This window comes from Anguilla rostrata, chromosome 5, assembly GCF_018555375.3.
Source record: "Anguilla rostrata isolate EN2019 chromosome 5, ASM1855537v3, whole genome shotgun sequence".
Taxonomy (NCBI): Eukaryota; Metazoa; Chordata; class Actinopteri; order Anguilliformes; family Anguillidae; genus Anguilla; species Anguilla rostrata.
The window spans coordinates 17267087-17288199 of NC_057937.1; the positions used below are offsets into that span (position 1 = coordinate 17267087).

At 50.5% G+C, this 21113-nt stretch overlaps 1 protein-coding gene across 3 annotated transcripts in view; it reads left to right on the forward strand.

Moving 5' to 3' along the window:
• nup93 (nucleoporin 93) overlaps nt 1-21113 on the forward strand; it is a 41919-nt gene that overhangs the window by 14709 nt on the left and 6097 nt on the right. For 2 of the 3 annotated variants that reach the window (XM_064335431.1, XM_064335433.1), the window contains exons 4-15: nt 5696-5758; nt 7668-7796; nt 11664-11738; nt 13050-13142; nt 14123-14262; nt 14598-14730; nt 15281-15438; nt 15907-16072; nt 16376-16469; nt 17741-17932; nt 18709-18835; nt 20754-20826. In XM_064335431.1, coding sequence (XP_064191501.1) covers nt 5696-5758; nt 7668-7796; nt 11664-11738; nt 13050-13142; nt 14123-14262; nt 14598-14730; nt 15281-15438; nt 15907-16072; nt 16376-16469; nt 17741-17932; nt 18709-18835; nt 20754-20826 — 1443 coding nt within the window. Of the gene's footprint in view, nt 1-998; nt 1241-5695; nt 5759-7667; nt 7797-11663; nt 11739-13049; nt 13143-14122; nt 14263-14597; nt 14731-15280; nt 15439-15906; nt 16073-16375; nt 16470-17740; nt 17933-18708; nt 18836-20753; nt 20827-21113 lie in introns of those variants that run through there. The other variant, XM_064335434.1, reaches the window with a different exon arrangement.

Here is a 21113-nt window from a genome sequence, read left to right on the forward strand (position 1 = left end):
TGGCGGGAGCGGAGCAGAGTGGCTGAAGCGCTCCGTCCTCCCCTCTTTCCTTCCTTTTTGCGCTCTTCTTCCCTCCCCCATCTCCTCTTTTCTGTCTCTCTCCCTTCCTCCCTCCCTCCCCCCTCCCGTCGTCTCTTTCCATCTCCTTCGCTTTCTCTGTCTGTCTGTTCCTCTCTTCCTCCACCCCCGTCTCTCTTATTCCTGCTCTTTCTTTCCATCCTCTTCCACCCCTCCCTCTCTTTCTCTCTCTCTCCCCTCCCTCTCTCACTCATCTCTCTCTCTCTCTTGCTCTCTCTCCCCCTATCTCTCTCTCTCCCTTGCTCTCTCTCTCTCTCTCTCCCTCTCTCTCTGTCTGTCTCGCGCTGTAGTTCCGGAAGCTTCCGGAGTGAGCTCTGGCGCGCTCAGCCTCGCAGCCGGCGCGTCTGCCTCGGCTGCGCAGGCCTGCGAGCGCCCCTGCAGCCGCAGCCCCTCTGCTCATTAACTAAACATGACTCTTAAAAGGATTATTAGCCCAATTTCAGGACAGGATGTCGGAAGCCATCAGGGGAGAGCAAAAATCCATTATCATAATTGCATTGCACTAGGATCTGCGGGGTGGGGGTGGAGGGAGGGAGAGGAAATGTTTTTTTGTTTTTTGGTTTTTTTTTTTGATAAAAGAAGAAATGTGTGCGGGCCTGTAAGATGAAGAGGAGGAGGATGACAAGATTATGTGTAGGGGGGGGGGGGGTATAGAGAGAGAAAGCAACACGGTTAAATTATCCCATCCTTCTCCTGGAAACCCCCCCCCTTTCCCGAGTCTGAGGAGTGACATGGTACAGTCCGCCTCCCAACAATAAAACGACCCACTGTAACCCCTCGTGTGGCACAGATCTCACTGGGCTCGGACCGGTAGGCCACCATGGGGAGGCCTGGGCCTGGAGCGGGTCGTGTGGAGGGGGGGTGGGGGTGGGAGGACGACGGCGCCCACCCGGGCCGAGCCGAGTCCGGGTTAGGCCCCCGACGGGTCGGAACCGGCCCGATCCGGCCTGCTCCTCGGTCTGCCGGAGCCTTCCGGAGCGCAAGACACGGCGGCGTCGGGGGAGCGCGGAAACTTAGTGTGGCAACTCCTCTCCTCTCCTGCTCTCCTCTCTCTCTCTCTCCTGTTCTCCTCTCTCTCTGTCTCTATCTCTCTCTCTCTCTCTCCCTCCATCACTGACGAGCCGGGCGGCTCTGCCCCCCCGGTCGGAGCTCCAGGCACAGAGTGAGTATCGCCTCCACGCGTCTCCGCTCAGACCTCCGCCTTTTGTCTGCCTCCGTCCTCCTCTCGCCTCTCTCTCTCTTTCTCTCTCCTTCTCTCTCTCTCTCCCTCTCCTTTCACCGTCTCCGTTTCCTCTCTGACGACGCCGGGCGCTAGGCGGTTTGTGGAACAGACGACAAAGGTGATGATGATGATGATGATGATGATGGTGATGGTGATGGTAATGGCGGTGGGGTCGATGGTGATGTTGGCGGTGGTGATTGATGCTTATCGCCGGTGGCCGCCCCTGGAAGCCAGGGGGATGAAGGGTGGGGTTTCACCCCTCCTCAATCGCGGTCATTGCTCATAACTAAACGCAGGAGAAAGAGTCTGACAGCTATTCCAGCGACCCCCCCCACCCCCCACCCCCACCCCTACGGGATCGCTCCCAAGGCAAGTCCGTACGGAACTATAGCATGTCGCCGTAGGATTCTAGAACTGTGAACCTGAGCAGTCCGTGCTTTGATTGGCTGGGTGGTTTCACAGAATGTGCTGGGTCCTATGGGTCTGTGTATTGTCTGCTGTCTTTGTTTGTTCCTCCGTGCCATACCATGTCGAACCGTTTTATTCAGGTCTGAAACGGCATTTTGGGAAAGAGCGTTCAGGGACAAGGACATTCTGAGGCTACTGAAGAGCTGTCTTTTTTTCCTTTTTAGGCTGTGGTCTCTAACCGCTTGTGTTTGATGCGGAAAATGGTTGTGCGTGTCATTTGTCGCCGTTTTCTGTTTATGTGTGCGCGTTTATTATTTTTAACGCGCAGTTGGGTCGCTAGTATGGGCACACGTGTGTGTTTGTGCGTTTGTGTGCGAGCGAAACGTCTCCTAATGACTCCTCCAAACGGCTCTGCCTCGTCCGTTTCTCCGAAAACGCGCCGAGTACGGCGGGGTTCTCCGATCCTTCCGGAACGTCGGACGCGCCGGCGCTTACCCGGGCGTCTGGTCGTCTTCGCCCGCTACTCGTGAACAATTACTGGCAGCGGCGAAATCACGTGGGCGTGCTATCAGCGGCTGTAGCCTGCCAGTTTGTTTAAACGCGAACAAAACCACCAGGATTCCCTCGTAATTCGGTTTTGTCTGTTTATTTCGGCTGTTTGTTCGTTTTTTTCTAGGACCGACGCGGTCGGCGTATGGCGTTTCCGTTTTTTGTCCGTTACCGTCTCCTGTACCGCGAAGCGTTCGGAGACGAACCTTACCGTTTTTTTTTTTATCCCTCCGGATCTGAGATTCACGCACCCTTTAGATCAGTCTTAGGGTTTGGTGGTGGCGAAATGGGTTCGAGGCTTCAGGGAACAAAATGGCCGTGTTGCCAGCAGCCTCGGGCATTAACTGGGCTGAACCTGTTATTTCTGGGCAGGTCGACCTCTAGGGGGCGCTCCGAACGTCGACGTGCCCGTGACTGGGCAATAATGAAGACGAGCGGTGGCGATCGCGATCCCGGAAGCCTCCTCCGACGTCCTGAGAGCGAGGCGGAATTTAACACGGGGCTCAGAGAGATCTTGATCCATAAGCACTTTCCAGCCGTAGCGTTGCTGCGTAGGCAATTCCAACAGTCAGCCGCCCACAGCCTTAAGCGCCAACCCTAACCCTCCCCCCAACCCTTCTACAACCCAGCCCCCACCCAGACTCCCGCGCTCCCTCTACCGAGAACAGGCGAGGGGCGGCGGGGGGGAGGAAATCGCGTGTGACAGATGTCAATCAATGTCGAACGCAGGGGGGGGCGTCCGGCTGGCCCGCCTATCTCCGAGTAATGCGATGTAATTAGCGGGGAGGCGGGGGGAGGGGGGGAGGGGCCGCAGGTTCGGCGGCGGGGGGCGGGGGGATGGGGAGCGGTCTCCGGGACGCCCAGCGTCGGGAGATGGGCGTAGGCCGCCCTTCCGGGGGGGGGGGGGTGTGCGCTGATTAATGGGGGTGTTTACCGTGGGTTGTCTGTGGAGGTGAGGGGTCCTCGTAGACGCCCTGTCTGTCTCTGAGAGGCGAGGGGACTGGGGGGGACGCTTCTTGCTCCTCTTTTGTTCTCGTTGGCGTGCGTTGCGCCGCTGTGTCTGACCGCTTCGGTTTCAGGTGGCTCGGCGAGTAGAGGTGAGGCGCTTTTCGATTCGGGGAGGGTGCTACGGGACCTGAAGTAACCTCCTCTACGGTGCACGGAGGTATTAGCCGCCCCCCTCCCCGCCAAAAACTACCCCACCCATCCCCACTCACTTACCCTCATACGCCCCATGTACACACAAAGAACATGCATGCACGCATTTACTTACGCACACACGCGCACACACGCAAGCACACACTAACACTCACACACACACACACACACACACACACACACGCTCACACACACACACGCGGCGCGTGCGGTGCCCTCTTCCTTCCTCCTGGCGGGTTGGCGGTGCCGGTGCGTGCCCGGGCTCGGAGGCAGACGTGGTCCTTTTCGCCCGCGTGAGACGCTTTTTCTCCCTGGCTGGCAGTACGTGGGGGGAGGGGGGCTGTTTCGGGGCTTTTTCTGCTCCCTTCTGCGTGTCTTTAATTAGCTGCAACATGTTCACCGCGTGAGCGAAGTGGGCGACGCGGCTGCTGTTCGTCTGTCGTCGCGGCGATTGTGTGAGCATCGCGTGCGTGTGCGCATTTGTGTGTGTGTCTGAGCGTGTATGCGTGCGCATTTGTGTGTGTGTGTGTGTGTGTCTGTGTGTATGTATGTATGCACGTGTGTGTGTGTGTGTATGTATGTATGCGCGTGTGTGTGTGCGTGCCTGTATGTGTGTGTGTGTGTGCGTGCCTGTATGTGTGTGTGTGTCTGTGTGTATGTATGTATGTATGCGCGTGTGTGTGTGCGTGCCTGTATGTGTGTGTGTGTGTGTGTGTGTGCATGCCTGTGTGTGTGTGTGTGTGTGTGTGTGTGTGTGTCTGTGTGTATGTATGTATGCACGTGTGTGTGTGCGTGCCTGTATGTGTGTGTGGGGTCGGGGTGGAGCGGTACAGTATTCCTGTGTCTTTCAGTGTGGCGGTTGTGTTCGTTCGCAGCGTGTGTTGGTGTGACAGATTTTCGTTTCGTATGTGGTGTAAGCGTTTGGCTAGTAGAGGGCTGTATTGTAAACGGGCTCCATTAGCCTGTGTCTCTGCATTTGGGGGCTGGTTGTGGTGGTTTGCGTGCGGTGATGCTTCTGGAGTGGGCCATCACTCTTTGGGAGCGGTGCTTGATGCTCTTGGGTTGGGCTATGGCTCTACAGGCAGGTCGTGGTGCTTTGGGTGTGGTGCACAAGGCTTTTGGGGGTGGGGCATGACGCTTTGGGGGCAGGTCATGGTTTCGGGGGGGTGGGGCACGGTCCTTTGGAAGTAGACAGTGGCCTGTTGAGGGGCGGAGCCATGTGTCATGTGGAGGTGGGCGTTGTGGCCAATGATCTCCAGTAGCGAGCCTGCAGCTGCGTTTACTGCAGTGTGCCGATCCCGAGAAGCCACGCCCACTGAGAGCTCACAGCCAACCCGCTGCCCTCCCGACCAACAGTGTTCCAGCCTCCATTTCCCACAACCCTCCCTTCTATTACAGCGCCAAAGGCTCGCCCACACAGACGCAACACTGCATACAATCGCTATCCGCCCAACCTTTATACATGCGTAGTGCACACTCTCTGCATCACCTCCCTAATGCGTGTGAATGGACACACACATGCTAGCGCGCACGAATACACGGACACGCACGTGTGCGCACACATGCGCAAGGGCTGCATCGCCTAGAATCCAGCTGGGAGCAGGGCGACTCACACCGACTGCTTCTGTCTTTAATATACAGGCTGTGCAGCATTCGGAAAACTTTTAGACCACTCTGTCTGTGTGTGTGTGTGTGTGTGTGTGTGTGGTGTGTGTGTGTGTGTGTGTGTGTGTGTGTGTGTGTGTGTGTGTGTGTGTGTGTGTGTGTGTGTGTGTGTGTGTGTGTGTGTGTGTGTGTGTGTGTGTGTGTGTGTGTGTGTGTGTGTGTGTGTGTGTGTGTGCGTTCGTGTGAGTGCTTGTGTGTGTGTGCATGTGTGTGTGCAGTCGTGTGAGTGCTTGTGTGCGTGTGTGTGTGGATGTGTGCTTGTGTGTGCCTGTGTGTGAAAGGTACCGTCTCTTCAGTATCAGATGGCCGTGTGCTCTGTAAGTGCATCTGAATACCCTTTTTGCCGATTCTGCCGATATGTCAGCAGTGTTAATATTCTATCTGCGCTGTTACTCTTATAAGCCTATTTCCCAGCACTCCTCCTCGGTGCCCTTTTTACAGATCTCAGACGATGGCATTTCTGAGCTTTTGTAGCAAACGGTGATCCTCTGAGGAAGGGGAGGGTCTCCGTGCTCTGATTGGCTGCAGGAGTGGCAGGTGTGTGCACTGTGGAAAGTAGGTTATTAGAGAGTTTAACCCCCTGGTGTGTGTGTGTGCGTGTGTGTATCCTCGCAGGGTTTTCTGAAGAACGAGAGGGACAATGCGCTTTTGTCGACCATCGAGGAGTCACGACGCAGGGTAAGTACCACCTCCGCACTCCCCAGACTCTCTCTCTCACACACACACACACACACACACACACACACTCCCCTTCGCAATGCCTGCTGCTTCTGGGGGAACACCCTCGTAACCACGGTAACACCGTTAACCATAGTAAACCCAGTACCCCCAGTAGCTTCACCAACCCCCTGTGTCCCCAATAACCATAGTAACCCCTCATAACCCAAGTAACCTTCGTAACTCCAGTAGCTTTTGTATCCCCCATAATCCCCCCGTGCTTCTCCTGTTGGTCGTTCCATTTTGCGCTGGTGGGAGGAGAAGTGGCAGGAAACGACGGGGACGGTGGGGTTCCGTTCGCCTCGGCTGCTTCCTCCCTCGCTCTCTCCCTCTCCCTTTCTCTCTTTCTCCCTCTCTCCTTCCAATCAATGCCTCCGCTCCGCCGCCGCTCACCTTCCGTCCGTCAATATGCGTCTAAATATAGCCCCCGCCGGCCTCGGGCTAACATTAGCGCTCCCGTCTCCTCGTAGCTAGCGCACCTCGCCGCAGACGAGCGCGATCAGCCCAAGGCTAGCATCTGCTCCGCTAAAGCATTCCGCTCTCGTACGAAGCGTCCTCGCTTATTTTTCTACCTGTTTGTGTTCATTGTTCAGGAACACCCCTGTGAGCCTCCCTGAGTACTCATGTACATAGGAAGGAGAACACAGCCACGTCGTACCCTGGTCCTTTGTCATACCCTCCTCACTCGTTGTGTTTAACCGCTAAGCTTGGGCTAATATTAGCTTTTCTTTAATGGTTTCTCCTCGGCAGAAGTTCAGAAGAGGTTTAATTAGAAAGATCTTTTCAATTACCTAGCGCTCCCCTGACGGGAGAGAAAATAGAGGGAGGCCTTGAGACTCTTAATGGGGCTCCAGCCTAAATCTGGAGCGGCGGAAGGGTCCGGGCCCAGTTTCCGGCATTTTCCGCAGCCTCGCCCAAAGGGCAAGACCCACTTAGCGGCTTCCTCCACCGCGTCCCCGGATCGCCACACCCCAGCGGCATCGTGTGCGGCTCTGACGCGCCCGTTACACAAAACTTTGTGATGATGATGATGATGATGATGATGTTGATGCCTTGCATTTATATAGCACTTTTCCAATATTCAGAAAGTTTTACACTGATGAGTGGAAACTCTCCTTAACCACCACTAATGTGTAGCACCCACCTGTGTGATGCACGGCGGCCATCTTGCGCCAGAAGGGTCTCCACATATCAGCTGAGGTTGAGAGGGAGAGAGAACGGTTTTTAGCCAAATAAACTGGGGGATGATTAGGCGGCAGGTTGGGAGAACCTGGTTGGGAACATAGCCCAGACACCGTGGAACCCTCTATTCTGTGATAAGGGATCTTTAACGACCGCAGTGAGTCAGGGCCAAGGTTTAGCGTCTCAAAAAGACGGATTTAAATATGTTTATTAAACGGTTAGGCTTGTTCACCTCACCTGGACTCTTGGGTGTTGAGTTAGTAGGTGATTTTGAGGTTAAACCAAAACTGCAGCAGGGTCTCCAGGATAGGGTTGCAGACCGCTCTTCTAGAGCATTCCGTGACCCGTTTTCTGAGACGTGAACCAATCAGACTGCCATTCTTCCTCTTCATTTCAGCCTTGCGTTACTTTTCTCTTCTGTTCCTGTCTTCTTTTTCACTATCTTCCTCAACCTCTCTCTCTCTCACACTCTTTCTCTCTCTCATGCTTGCTCTCTTTTGTTCCGTCTTTCTCCCATTCTTCCATGTTCTGTCTCTCCCTCTTTCTTTATTTCCTCCTCCCTGCCTTTCTTTCTCCTTTTTTTCTCCCCATCTTTTTCTTTCTCTCATGTCTTTATCTGTGTCCCTGTCTTTATCTGCCCTCCCTGCCTCTGTCTGTCTCTCACCCCTTCTCTCCCTCTCTCTCTCAGACCTTCCTGCTGGCGGAGGAGTACCACAGGGAGTCCATGCTGGTGCAGTGGGAGCAGCTGAAGCAGCGGGTGCTCCACACCCTCCTGGGGGCGGGGGAGGACGCCCTGGACTTCACCCAGGATGTGGAGGTCAGTCCCCGCCGCGTGTCCTTCAGTAACACTCTCCCGCTCAAGTTCAGCGTGTTCAGTGACAAGCACGCCCCTGAACACTGAAACACAAGTGCACACAAGCATCCGGAACCGAGACAAGACTCAATGAACGCACCACTGTTCACTGAAACACTACCGTCTGCTAGGATCCAGAACAGACACACTTTTACAATTCTAAAATCATTTTGTGCCGTTTAGTCCTGAAGTTCGCCGGTGAAAACACGTGCCATATCGCAAATAAACACGCAAGTTTAGCTCTCTGTGTCCGTAAAGACATCTTTAGACGCACCACCTGTAATGTCTCTAAGCCGCCTGTAGTGTCCCTCAAAATGTGTCCTCAAGTAGAGTTCTGAAATGCGTCACTCTGTGTGAGAAAGACATTCTGTTGCACTCAGCTGCGTACCTGAACAGGTCATTGGAAGAACCTGGCGGTAAAGTGCTTTTGTCCTGATCGTACCGGTCGGCCTCTCTTTGTCAGTTTACACTTTGAATGCTTATTTCCTCGCCGAACTACATTACCGCCGTAGAATATTAATAAACTTGGCTAACCGTCATCCTCCATCTCTGCCAAAAAATGCGCCGTTTCCATAGCAACCAGAGATCCGTTTAACCGGACCAGAATCCTTAAGTTACCTTACAGTTAAAACACTTAAGGCCAGATTTTCCATTGCTATGACTTTGCTATTGCACCGCAGTAAGAACAACAGAAACCATACCTCTCCTCTAAAGGCTAAAGACCCCCCCCCCCTTCAGATCTTCAGTTTGCACCTTTGTTCCCCTGACTCTCTATAACCATCCTTTTCCTTCTTTCTTTGGATTTCCTTTTGGGATCATTTATAGCTCCGGTATAGCTATGTAAACATGTTTTAGCTGTATGCTGATATTTACCTTTGCTACAATCCAAACATTACATAATGATTATAAATGGGCCTTATGTGCCTTCTTGGAGATATTTCACTTTTGGTATTCCTGAAATGAACACTAATGTTTTCCAGTTCTGTGAGTCACTCTGACTGAGAGCGTCTTCTATGCAGTTATTAAGTAATATGATATAGCGTTGTTATTATAATATATAATAAATTGCTCTCAAAGCCATCATTGTATGCAATAAAGCACTGGTCCATATTTAAGAACCTGTACCACTGTATTTACCATAGAAATGTGGTTAAATCTTAAAATCAGAGCCACTGAATTTTGCAAGTCATCTTCAGTGCATATTTAAATTTTTGAGGGTTCTTACGACGCACAGTTACAAATGGAATTTCTTAGGGAAAAAAAATCTAGTTATATAAAATGGATTGTATGTATAAAACAATGTAAGCCGTGTAAGTTGCTCTACACAAGAGAATTTGCTAAGTGTGAATGGGCAACCTGGAACCACACAAACTCCAACACTGGGATGTTCATCAGTTCTGTGCAAATTTGCTTCTCACCAGCATTATAAGGAATAATTTTGCGGCTGTGAACATTTACATAATCACTTTCGGTAAATACGCCTTCCCACTACTCGGGGTTATTTGTAACAGTCCAGGGAAAATTCCTCCCTTCCTTTCCCCTTATCTGAGGAAAACATTTGAGGCGTTTTTCGCTGTGGTTCTCAGAGCTGGAGGAATGTTTATTCTACCGTGGTGAGCACGGTGGCTAAAGAACTGTTTGCAGTGATCCCATTCACCCCGCAAGGAGCAGTCCAGTACCCATAATGCTGCACTGCTGGTTCTTTCTCTCTGTCTCTCTCTTTCTCTCTCACACACACATACACGCACTCTCACACTCACGCACACACACACACACACCCACACACACACACTTGCACTCTCACACACACACACACGTACTGTCACATATACACACACACACACACTTGCACTCTCACACACACTCACTCCCACATACACACTTGTACTCTCACACACACACACACACACTTGTACTCTCACACACACACACACACACACACACACACTCACGCACACACACACACACACACGTACTCTCACATATACACACACACACACTTGCACTCTCACACACACTCACTTACACATACACACTTGTACTCTCACACACACACACACTCGTACTGTTATCTTGCGATGAACTCTGAAGGAACCTCATTCTCAGGATGACTCAGTCAGGAGTAAAATTCCAACTTTGAGTACACAAGGCTTTCTCATTACTTCCATCAAAAATGTATAGCCCTCCAGATAACAAATCTTAAAGAGAATCCATGGGGCAAAGCAGCTTCTCAGAAGAAGAACAGAACATTGCACCTTTTGTGAGCTTACACTCCCTCCTTTATGAGGGCCGACTTTATTTCTGCATAGGAAAATGATTCATGTCTTTGTGCAGGAGTATCTGCTGACTAGCCTGCAATGTTAGTATGCATTTTACAAATAAATGACTTGGGTCTGGATAATGATTCATTTTGTGTTTGCACACGGTACATGTTTACTGGCTCCTTTAATTATTGTCCAGTGGTAAATTTTTTTTAAATTCTGGCCATCTGAGCTACGACCCCTCGGCCCAACCCTCTCGCCTCTATACCACGCCCCCTCAGCCTTCAGTGCCCAGTCCACAACATACACTACACCTGCTTTGCCACGCCCACACGGTCTAACCCTCCGTGCCAAACCCCTACCGGAAGTTTCCTATCAAACTAATTTCAATGATATTTTGTATTTTTAATGCATCGTGATTCTGCAGTTCAGGTTTACAGTTAGTTTAATGTGCATCTCAGCCACACAACCATCGTATTCTTTGACTGGCCAATGAGTGAGTGAGTATAACACCGACTCTGGTTTGTAATTGTGCCTTTTCAACACACACATGAATTGGGTTGGGAGTGGGTCTCATCTGATGGCTCCACCCCCCATTACATCACTCCTCCCCTCAGCATCACTGTCATCTTCAGTGAAGTCTTACATCGCAGTGGCAATTAATGACATCTTTATTCCGTCAAAAAATATACATGGCATTATTATAATATATAGGTAAATTCTATTGTAATATTTTATTATGTATTTTTTGGTAGAGTATTGCAGTATCATCTTGCACTTTAATCTATATTCTTTGTTTAGTCTAAGCATAAGTGTGGAAATGTATGAACTGTGTGTTGCCATGTTAGCCCGTATTAGTGTGAAACTGTGTGTTGTGTGCCCTGAGGTGGGGTGGTTAGCGGCTTTTCTGTTGGCAGTTAAATATGAGCGCTCGGGCGTGGGGAATGTTCCTCTCTGAGGCTTTCACGCTACGATGGCCATCATGCTGTGGATTTTTACCAACAGCTGCGATGTTTGAGGAGATGAAGACGGAGGCTGACACACACACACACACACACACACACACAAACAAACAAACATACGTACACACACACAAACGCATACACACACACAAACAAACATACGTACACACACACACACACAAACACACAAGACCGTGAACACACACAAGTACACATGCAGACATAGACACACACCCGCACAGACGGATACTTACACACTCAAACATACACAGACAGGATCAGTAATACAGGCATGCACTCATGCACTTACAACCATACACATTCACAGAACCTCATAGCATATACATAGTGACTCACACACTTTCATGCGCACACACATACACAGGTGCACTGCAGACATTCTCAGTCACAAACGCACACACACATATAGATAGTGACTCACACACACACACACACACATTTGCGCGCACTCACACACCTTTTAGTGTATGGTGCTGTTGACACTTGACAAGGATGCTAGAAGACATGGAGAGATACTGGAGGCATTGTGTGTGATTCGTGTCATAGCCGTGCCCTGTCACCTGACCCCTGTCTGCTCCGTGTTCCAGCCCAGCTTCGTGAGCGACGTCGGGGCGCCAGGACGCAGCGCGCTGGACAGCGTGGAGGTGGCCTATGGACGGCAGGTGAGTGTCTCAGCCAATCAAGCTGCGTCGTGTGATGCAGTGTTCTGAACTGCCTACAATTCCCATAATTCAGTTCAAGTCAGGCCAGGAAAGCTTCTTGGGGTATAATTCCATTCATAGAGCTCATCAGGGAATGTGGAAATCCATTAGTAGCCTATTAGTAGGCCTCTCACTGGTAATTATAAGCACAGAGCATATTTATTACTCAACAATGTCAAAGTATAGTGAGGACTGGATTTTATCACTGATTTTATTTTAATCTTTTAAACAAATGAAATCACCCCAGTTCTTTTATGATAAACTGTTTTCTTTTCTTTTCTGTTAGTGGCGGTTCTATTCTCCTTTTTTTGGAGGGTACAGGATGTTATTTGGCCCCTCAACATCCCTGGTTCAGAAGCACTTGCTGTTGTCTTCTGCTCTTTTTTTAACATTTGCATTTTAAAATTCAATTATGGCCAAATTCACTTTCCCTCTGTGGCACTTTCCGTTCTGCAATAAACTAAAGCCCTCTCTGCTTTTCCCCCTGAGAATAAAGTTAAAAACACAAAATACATGAAAAGGTTAAACTCCCCGTGCTCCTCTTTACATCCAGAGAAAATGTCAGTTGTAATTAGAAAGGTCGGCGTTGCGTTCGTCGACAGGAGTCACAAGCTGGTGTAACGGTGTGGTTCTCTGGCGACCGCGTCAGCCTTTGGGAATGGAGAATTTTACGGCCTCCACCAATCAGCAGAGAGCGCCCGAGATGCCCATTTCCTCTGTGTGGGCGTGGCCTGTACTGGAGGCATGCTGGGAGCAGCCAGGACCAAACTGGGTCATGTCACTCAACACAGTAGCGGATCGAAGAGGGCCAGGGGGCATGCAGAGCAGAGCATGCTGGGAGATTTATCTGCCTGAAAGCACAATAGGGAGGACTCTCTTTCTGCATTGCATTTGTTCTGTCTCTATCTGTATCTCTTTTTCTATCTCTCTCTCTGTCTCTGTCTGTTTTTCTCTCTCTCTCTCTCTCTGTTTTTGTCTCTCTCCCTCTCTCTCTCTGTGTCTCTCGCTCATTTTTCCGCCAGTCAGCACGCACAGGAGCCGCCATGTGCCGCCACATCGCGTGCGGCGTCATCCTCCTCATCTTCGTGTTTTTCTTCGAGGACCTCCTCAACATCTTCGTCCTGTTTGTGCTGTTTTTCATCGTCCATCGCTTCACGTCGCAGTCGTCGTAGCGCTCCCCGAACAGCTGCTTCGGTGGGGGGGGGTTGCCTTTCCGTGGTCCATCAATAACCCCCTCCCCTCCCTTCCCCCTTCCCCCCCCCCACCCCGCAGATCTACGTTTTCAACGAGAAGATCGTGAACGGGCACGTGCAGCCCAACCTGGGGGACCTGTGCGCCTCTGTGGCCGACAGCCTGGATGACAAGGTAGGCCCGAAACGCAGCCTGCATGCCCCGGTGTCCGACAAGCTGAGTCTCAGCCCTCTAGCCCTGGTGTTTGAGGACCCCTTCCCCCCCAACCCCCCGCGTGTGGAGCTTGCATTGGCTTTAACTCTGAGATGCGTAAGGTCTGCTGGGTACTCTTACAAAAATAATGGAAAACCACCCAGAACAGGAACTAAAACGAGCTGGCCTGGCTCCAGCTCTGCAGTGCTGGGGAAAGGGCAGGGCGAGGCCATCGTAGCATTGCTAAATCATTTATGAGACCTTTCTGGAAGGTTCTGCCACCCACCGACAGAGATGTGGCGATTTGGACCTTCCACACCAACATAAAGTCAGTCTCTCCAGAGATTCTCTGCCTATTTCAGATCTGTTAGCTTCCCAGGCATTTTTGGGCCTTGGCAGTAGCTAGTTATCGAGAGTAAATGCGCAGTGCATGCTGGTGATTACATCCAGGCTTTATATGTTTGTAAGCGGGAAAAGAGAGCTTGTGTACAGTGAGTCTGATTAGGGGAAGTGGGGAGGGAACAGCTAGAAAGGGAGAAAATGGATTTTGAAACCTCCTTATCCCTGCTGTTTGCTTTCTTTCTGCGTGTGTGTGTCTGTGCACCTGTCTATGCCTGTGTCTACATGTGTCTGTTTGTTTTCACATCTGTCTGTGTGCCTGTGTGCATCTGTTTATCTGTGTGCATGTGTGTGCGTCTGTGTGCATGTACGTGTCTGCGTGTGTGTGTGTCTGAATGTATGTGTGTGTTTGCGTGCGTGTGTGTGTGTCTGCGTGCATGTGTGTGTGTCTGTGTGCATGTACGTGTCTGCGTGCGTGTGTCTGAATGCATATGTGTGTGTCTGCGTGTGTGTGTGTCTGTATGCATATATGTGTGTCTGCGTGCACGTGTGTGTGTGTGTGTGTGTGTGTGTGTCTGAATGCATACGTGTGTGTCTGAATGCATACGTGTGTGTGTGCGCAGAACGTGTCGGAGATGTGGCTGATGGTGAGGCAGATGACCGACGTGCTGCTGGTCCCGGCCAAGGACTCCCTGAAGAGCCGCGTGGCCGTCAACATGCAGATGGCCTTCGTCCGGCAGGCCCTGCAGTTCCTGGAGAACAGGTGAGAGGGAGAGAGAGAGTGAGAGAGAGAGGGGGGAGGAGTGTGAGGAGGGAGGAGTGGGGGGAGGGGGGGGGGGAGGGAGGAGGGAGGGGGTAGTGAGATCTGGACAGTGGTTTAGTTTGAAGAAGAGAGGTTAAGAAGATGGCTCATGGGAACAATGTGTGGGCTTTTCAGCCAATCGGTGACTTTAACGATTCACTTAAGATCTCTAAAAACGTCTAAAAAAATCCTCCTGGGCTGCAGCCTGAGATCCCTTTACAGTAACCACAGGATCTACATCACAGTGACCGTGTCCTAAACGTGTGGCTTCCTCGTGTATAACTTCTGTCGAACAGCTACAAGAACTACACCATGGTGACCGTGTTTGGGAACCTGCACCAGGCCCAGCTGGGCGGGGTCCCGGGGACCTTGCAGCTGGTAAACAGCTTCCTCAACATCAAACTGCCAGGACCGCTCCCAGGCATGCAGGTAATGACCGCGCTGCGAACGCTATACGACCGCAGACACTGACCACAGCGTTTTGTGGAGACGATACTAGCGGCAATAGTGTACATGAATGGAAGTGCTGACTAAAATAGGCTATACAAGTGGAAATGCTGATCACTACACTATATGACCAGAAACACTAACCGAGCGCTCTGTATTGCCAAATGTACTAACCACATCCTCATTCTCTTTCTGATTACTTCTCACAAAATATCTCATAGGTAAAGCAGCCTTCTCTTTTTGTCTCATCTTGTGTGTGTTGTGTGTGTGTGTGTTGTGTGTGCTGTGGTGTCTTGTGTGTTCTGTGTATGTGTCTGTTTTGTGTGTGTTGTGTGTGTGTGTGTGTGTGTGCATGTGTGTGTCTCGATTTGTGTGTGTCTGTGTGCGTCTGCATGTGTCTGTGTGTGTTTGTGTACGTGTGTGCATGTGTCTGTTTGTGTCTGTGTCTGCGTGTGTGTGTGTGTGGTGTGTGTGTGTGTTTGTGTCTGTCTGTGTGTCTGTGTGTGTGTGTGTGTGTGTGTGTGTAATACAGGACGGAGAGGTGGAGGGCCACCCGGTCTGGGCTCTGGTCTATTACTGCCTGCGTTGTGGGGACCTGTCGGCCGCCATGCAGGTGGTGAACCGGGCCCAGCACCAGATCGGCGAGTTCAAGAACTGGTTCCAGGAGTACATGAACAGCCCCGACAGACGGTGAGTCCGCCCTGCCCCACACTGGACCCCACCCTGCCCCACACTGGCCCCACCCTGCCTCAGTATCCAGCACTCATCCCTGGCACCTACCGCCCATTTGGGATTAGTCCCCACTGATGCAGCCATGTAACCAGATATTAGTCCTCAATGTCCTGCGATTAGTCTCCAGTATTCAAGATACAGGGATTAGTCTCTGTTCCCCTAGCTAAACCAGCAAAGATTAGTCACAAGTAACCTGGTTTTACAACCAGAGGTTAGTCCCTATTATCCTAGCTATACAACTAGATTAGTCACCAATATCCAAGATACACAACCAGGGATTAGTCCCCAATATCCTAGCCATACAGCCAGGGATTAGTCTTCAATATCTTGGCTATACAGTCAGGGATTATTCTCTGGTTATACAAGCTAAACAGCCAGGGAAAAGTCTCGGTTGTTCTAGCAAAACCTCTCCCCCCCTCCCTCCAGTTTGGCTCCCGCCACGGAGAACAAGCTCCGCCTCCATTACCGCCGCGTCCTGCGGAACAGCGCCGACCCCTACAAGCGCGCGGTCTACTGCCTCATCGGCAAGTGCGACATCGCCGACAACCACGGGGAGGTCGCCGACAAGACGGAGGACTACCTGTGGCTCAAGGTGAGGCTCTCCCCTCTCTGCGGCCATCCATGGTCACCTGACCTCACAGGCGCTCAGCTGAGTCATCGATGGTCCTCAGCATCACAGCGCTTGAGGCAGATGTTCATACGCACCCCTAAAGACCCATGATCACCTGCATCCTTAAATGCCCTTGATTACAGTATCAGACGTCTCGTCTGTGTTTGCTTGGCCATTGAGACTGGGTCTGTAGTCCAGGTGTACGCACCTGTGTTTGCAGTAGGCTATTGAGGTGGATGCGCTTCAGGTGTTCTTAGCCTCGTCTCCCCCTGTTTACCTGCCCAGCTGAACCAGGTGTGCTTCGAGGACGACAGCAACAGCGCCCCCCAGGACAGGCTGACCCTGGCGCAGCTTCAGAAGCAGCTGCTGGAAGACTACGGTGAGACGTGTGTGTGTGTGTGTGTGCGCGTGCGCGCATGTGTGTGTCTGTGTGTCTGTGTTTACTTGTGTGTATGTGTGTCTGACACAAACCCATCTCCGCTCTGTTGGAAGCCTGGGTCCTGTAGCCCCTGCTAGGCTGAAGATTACAGTCTCCATTAACAGCATTCTGCTCGTCTGGCCTCATAGACAGATACTGGCGTTTCGCTGTGCTGGAAACGCTGAGGTGGGCAGGTTTGCGGGTTCTGCAATAAGCCCGCAGAACCTTCGAACCTTTCCCACTCTCCCCCTTTCTCCCTCTCTCCGTTTTTTTTATCCTCCTCTCCTCCTCTCCCTCCCTCCCCGCGGTCTGCTGAACTGTGATAAAGAGGCGTCGCCGCGGCACTAAAAACCTCGGTCCTCACAATTCTCTTTTCACCTGAAAAAAGCGTGAGTCACTTTTTTTTATCGCGCCCGTGCCCTGAAATGAGAGAACTGGAGGTGCGAGCCAGACTGAGTGCATCAGCAGTTCTCAGAAGAGGCTCTGCGGTTATAATTGCCTGGGAGCCCATAGGCTGCTTCAAATCGAACCGTTAAGACGCATCAGCCTTATGCAAATTAGCTCCTGCTTCAATGGCAGCTTTGTAGTTTCCAGGAGAAAACTTTTTTTTTTTTTTAAAGAAAGTTTTTTCAAATTTTGTTTTAACTTTCAAGAATGTTGTCTTTTCCCTGGATTTTTAAAAAAGAAATATGCACGACACGTCTTTATATTGTGCATGCATTGGAATTTGTTTCACTGCTGGATCTTTTTTCCATTTGGCATTGAAATTAAATTATTTTGTCTGTGATTGGCATCAGTATGTTGCTTTCACATTGCATTGAAGTTGTTCTTAAGGCTGTTTTTTGTATTTTTCTGATATGTATATATTTGTTTTTTTCTTTGTATTTTACAGTTCACATTTGTGGATTCCATAAATGTTTTTTGTACTGTATTTTGTATTTTACATACCGGATTCATTGATATGTTTTCACACTGGATTTTGTGCTTTATGTTTATCAGTTACTTTGATATGATGTTTCAAGTTATTTATAACATTTATAGTTTGCGTTGCTCTCATGCTGGATGTTATGCTTTACGTTTATTGGTTCCATGGATGTGTTGTTTATATGTTGCCTTTAAAATTTTGTGTATGGACTTCATGTTGTTTTTACATTGTTTTTACATTGTTTTTACATTGTTTTTACGTTGTTTTAACGTTGTTTTAATGCTGTTTCTGCTCTCCCCCCCTCCAGGAGAGTCGCACTTCTCAGCCAGCCAGCAGCCCTTCCTGTACTTCCAGGTGCTGTTCCTGACTGCGCAGTTCGAGGCGGCCGTGGCCTTCCTGTTCCGGGTGGAGCGTCTGCGCAGTCACGCCGTGCACGTGGCGCTCGTCCTGTACGAGCTGCGCCTGCTGCTCAAGTCATCGGGCCAGAGCGCGCAGATGCGTGAGTACTGACGTCCGTCCGTCTGTCTGTGAGCGCGCAGCTGCGTGAGTACTGACGTCCGTCTGTCTGTCTGTCTGTCTGTGAGCGTGCAGCTGCGTGAGTCCGTCCGTCTGTCTGTGAGCGCGCAGCTGCGTGAGTACTGACGTCCGTCTGTCTGTCTGTCTGTCTGTGAGCGTGCAGCTGCGTGAGTACTGACGTCCGTCCGTCTGTCTGTGAGCGCGCAGCTGCGTGAGTACTGACGTCCGTCCGTCTGTCTGTGAGCGCGCAGCTGCGTGAGTACTGACGTCTGTCTGTCTGTGAGGAGACAGAACGCTCAGCTGTGTGAGTACTAATGTCCGTCTGTCTGCCTGTAAGGGTCTGACTCTGAGTGCCCGGCTGTGCGAGTGCAGACTGCGTCTGTCTGTCTGTCTTTCTGTGTGTGGCTCTGCCTGCCTGTCTTTCAGGTAGATAATCATGTTCACACCATGTGGGTTCTTTGCTGTGAGAAGAAACCTTGTTCTTCGGGGCTGTTGGCTCTGTTGGCTTTTGTTTTGACCTTAACATGAGCTCAGGTGAGGTGAGCTACATTAGGCAATAAACTGCTTTAATTGGTCGATTAAGTGCTGAGTAACGGTGAAAATCAGCCCACCCTGCGGCTCTCCGGAACCAGGGTTGGGGTCTAGTGATGTGAACGCATATAAACTAAAGGGTTTTTTCCCCCGTGTGAATCACGTAGCTACGTACCGGCTGAATTTGAGCCGTTTCTCTGTGCTTTCGCGTCTCCCCCCCCCCCACAGTGAGCCAGGAGTCCGGGGACCCCCCCATGGTGCGACGCCTCAACTTCATCCGGCTGCTCATGCTCTACACCCGCAAGTTCGAGTCCACCGACCCGCGCGAGGCGCTCCAGTACTTCTACTTCCTGCGGTACGGCCCGACCCCTCCGTTTCCCCGTCTTTACCGAGAGCGCCAGCGTGCTTTTATGGGTTAGAGTACTGGGCTCGTGCCTTAGAGGTTGCGGGTTCAATTCCTAGGTGGGGTAAACTCCCGCTGTACCCTCAAGCAAGATGTTTAATCCGAAATACTTCAGCAAGTATCTGTATGTGTGTGTGTGCGTCGATTGTATTTTTAATACATTTTTTTAAAAAACCTATTAAATCTGTTGGATGAGAGCGTCTTTGAATGTACTGTAAAGTAACGGGCCATTCTTACCCGTTTTTTAAATGTGCAGGCTTTTGGGTTGAGCTGAGGTTAGTCAAAATGGCCCCTGAATGCATTTTCCGCAGTCTGAAGCCTGGAATGCACTCACCGTAATTCCTCTCTCTCTGCCACACTGTCACGAGCACGCAGAATGTCTAGTTCTGCAGATAGAGTTGTGACAGCAGTGTGCACGACAGGAAAATGACGGAGAGAAGCCTCTCCTTTCTCGCTGTGGGTTTGCTGTCATTGTATGTCATTGTCTTCAGGTCCATAAATAAATCTCGCGCCATCGATAAACGATTACCGGCCAATAAAGATAAGCCGCAGTCAAAAGCGAGAACGAGGGCTTCGCGCGCGACTCTGATGTTCCCCGGCGACTGCTTTTATTTGCCTTTGATTTCCTTTTGTTTAACGTGTCGGAGGCTGACAGCCGCGGCGTTCAGGACAGCGTTCAGGACTACTGCTCGACGGTAGAGCGGACTTGGGCCGCAGCACTTCTCTTTTTCTGAGAAACCGGGAGGATTCTCTGGTGACAGCAGAGCGTCGGGTCTTCATAAATAACCTGGCGGGGCCTGTGAACGCCTTATGAATCGCACAGGGAGGCTTGTTCAGGCGTGCTGAGGACACACGATGGCGTATTTAAAGTTCCAGTGGCTGAATATTATGCCGCAGTGATGCTCCCGTGCTTCTGAAAACAGATTTAACACACTGTATATTATCATATGACTCTGATTAAAAACAGACTTGTGATCGGAATAACATAAATTAATTCTTAACGGAACATTCTAATGCTGATGCAATAATCACTACTGGTACTTGAAACCAACAGTTCTAGAACATTGACTAAAAAATTTGAAAAAACATTCTTTTCAAGGGGTTAATAAATGAAGATAACTTTTTTTTAGAGCACCTTTCATACAAAGAAACAGACAACTCGGAGTGCTTCACAGAGCAATACAAAAGACAAGACTTTAATCATAGCAGTAAACCACATCATAAAATCTAATAAATATACAAAATCTGATATAATGTATGAAAATAGTGCACGATGACTAATTAGATGCGGTGTACTGCAGGGCTTTGATTGGAGACTGTATTGCAGGGTACTGATTGGAGACTGTATTGCAGGGTACTGATTGGAGACTGTATTGCAGGGTACTGATTGGAGACTGTATTGCAGGGTACTGATTGGAGACTATTGCATAGCCCTGATTAAATACTTTGTATTGCAAGGCTCTGATTGGAGACTGTATATTGCAGGGTTCTGATTGGAGACTATATTGCAGGGTTCAGATTGGAGACTATATATTGCAGGGTTCTGATTGGAGACTATATTGCAAGGTTCTGATTGGAGACTATATTGCAGGGTTCTGATTGGAGACTATATTGCAGGGTTCTGATTGGAGACTATATATTGCAGGGTTCTGATTGGAGACTGTATTGCACGGCTCTGATTGGAGACTATATTGCAGGGTTCTGATTGGAGACTATATATTGCAGGGCTCTGATTGGAGACTGTATATTGCAGGGTTCTGATTGGAGACTGTATATTGCAGGGTTCTGATTGGAGACTATATTGCAGGGCTCTGATTAAACCCTTTTTGACTGGTTTGTGTGTTCCCATCTCTCCTCATGCTATTCCCAGGAATGAGAAGGACAGTCAGGGGGAGAACATGTTCATGCGCTGCGTCAGCGAGCTGGTCATCGAGAGCCGAGAGGTGGGTCCCTGCGGGGGCGGGGGCGGTCTGGCGAGCAGGCGGGCGGTTGGGCATGTGGGTGGGCATGGGCATAGTGGCTAAACCGCTTGGGAGATATTCCTCCATCTCACTGTTCAGGAGAGATACTGCATACTGTTTCACTCATGAAAAACAGACTCGTACGTGTATTTGCTGAGAAACATAAAGATCTAATGTCTTGGCACGCAGAAGTCCTGTATGTGACTGAGATGTACATGTTGTTGTGGATTCAGATACAGTTCTGCTTGTGAGCTAGGAGAGATTCACTC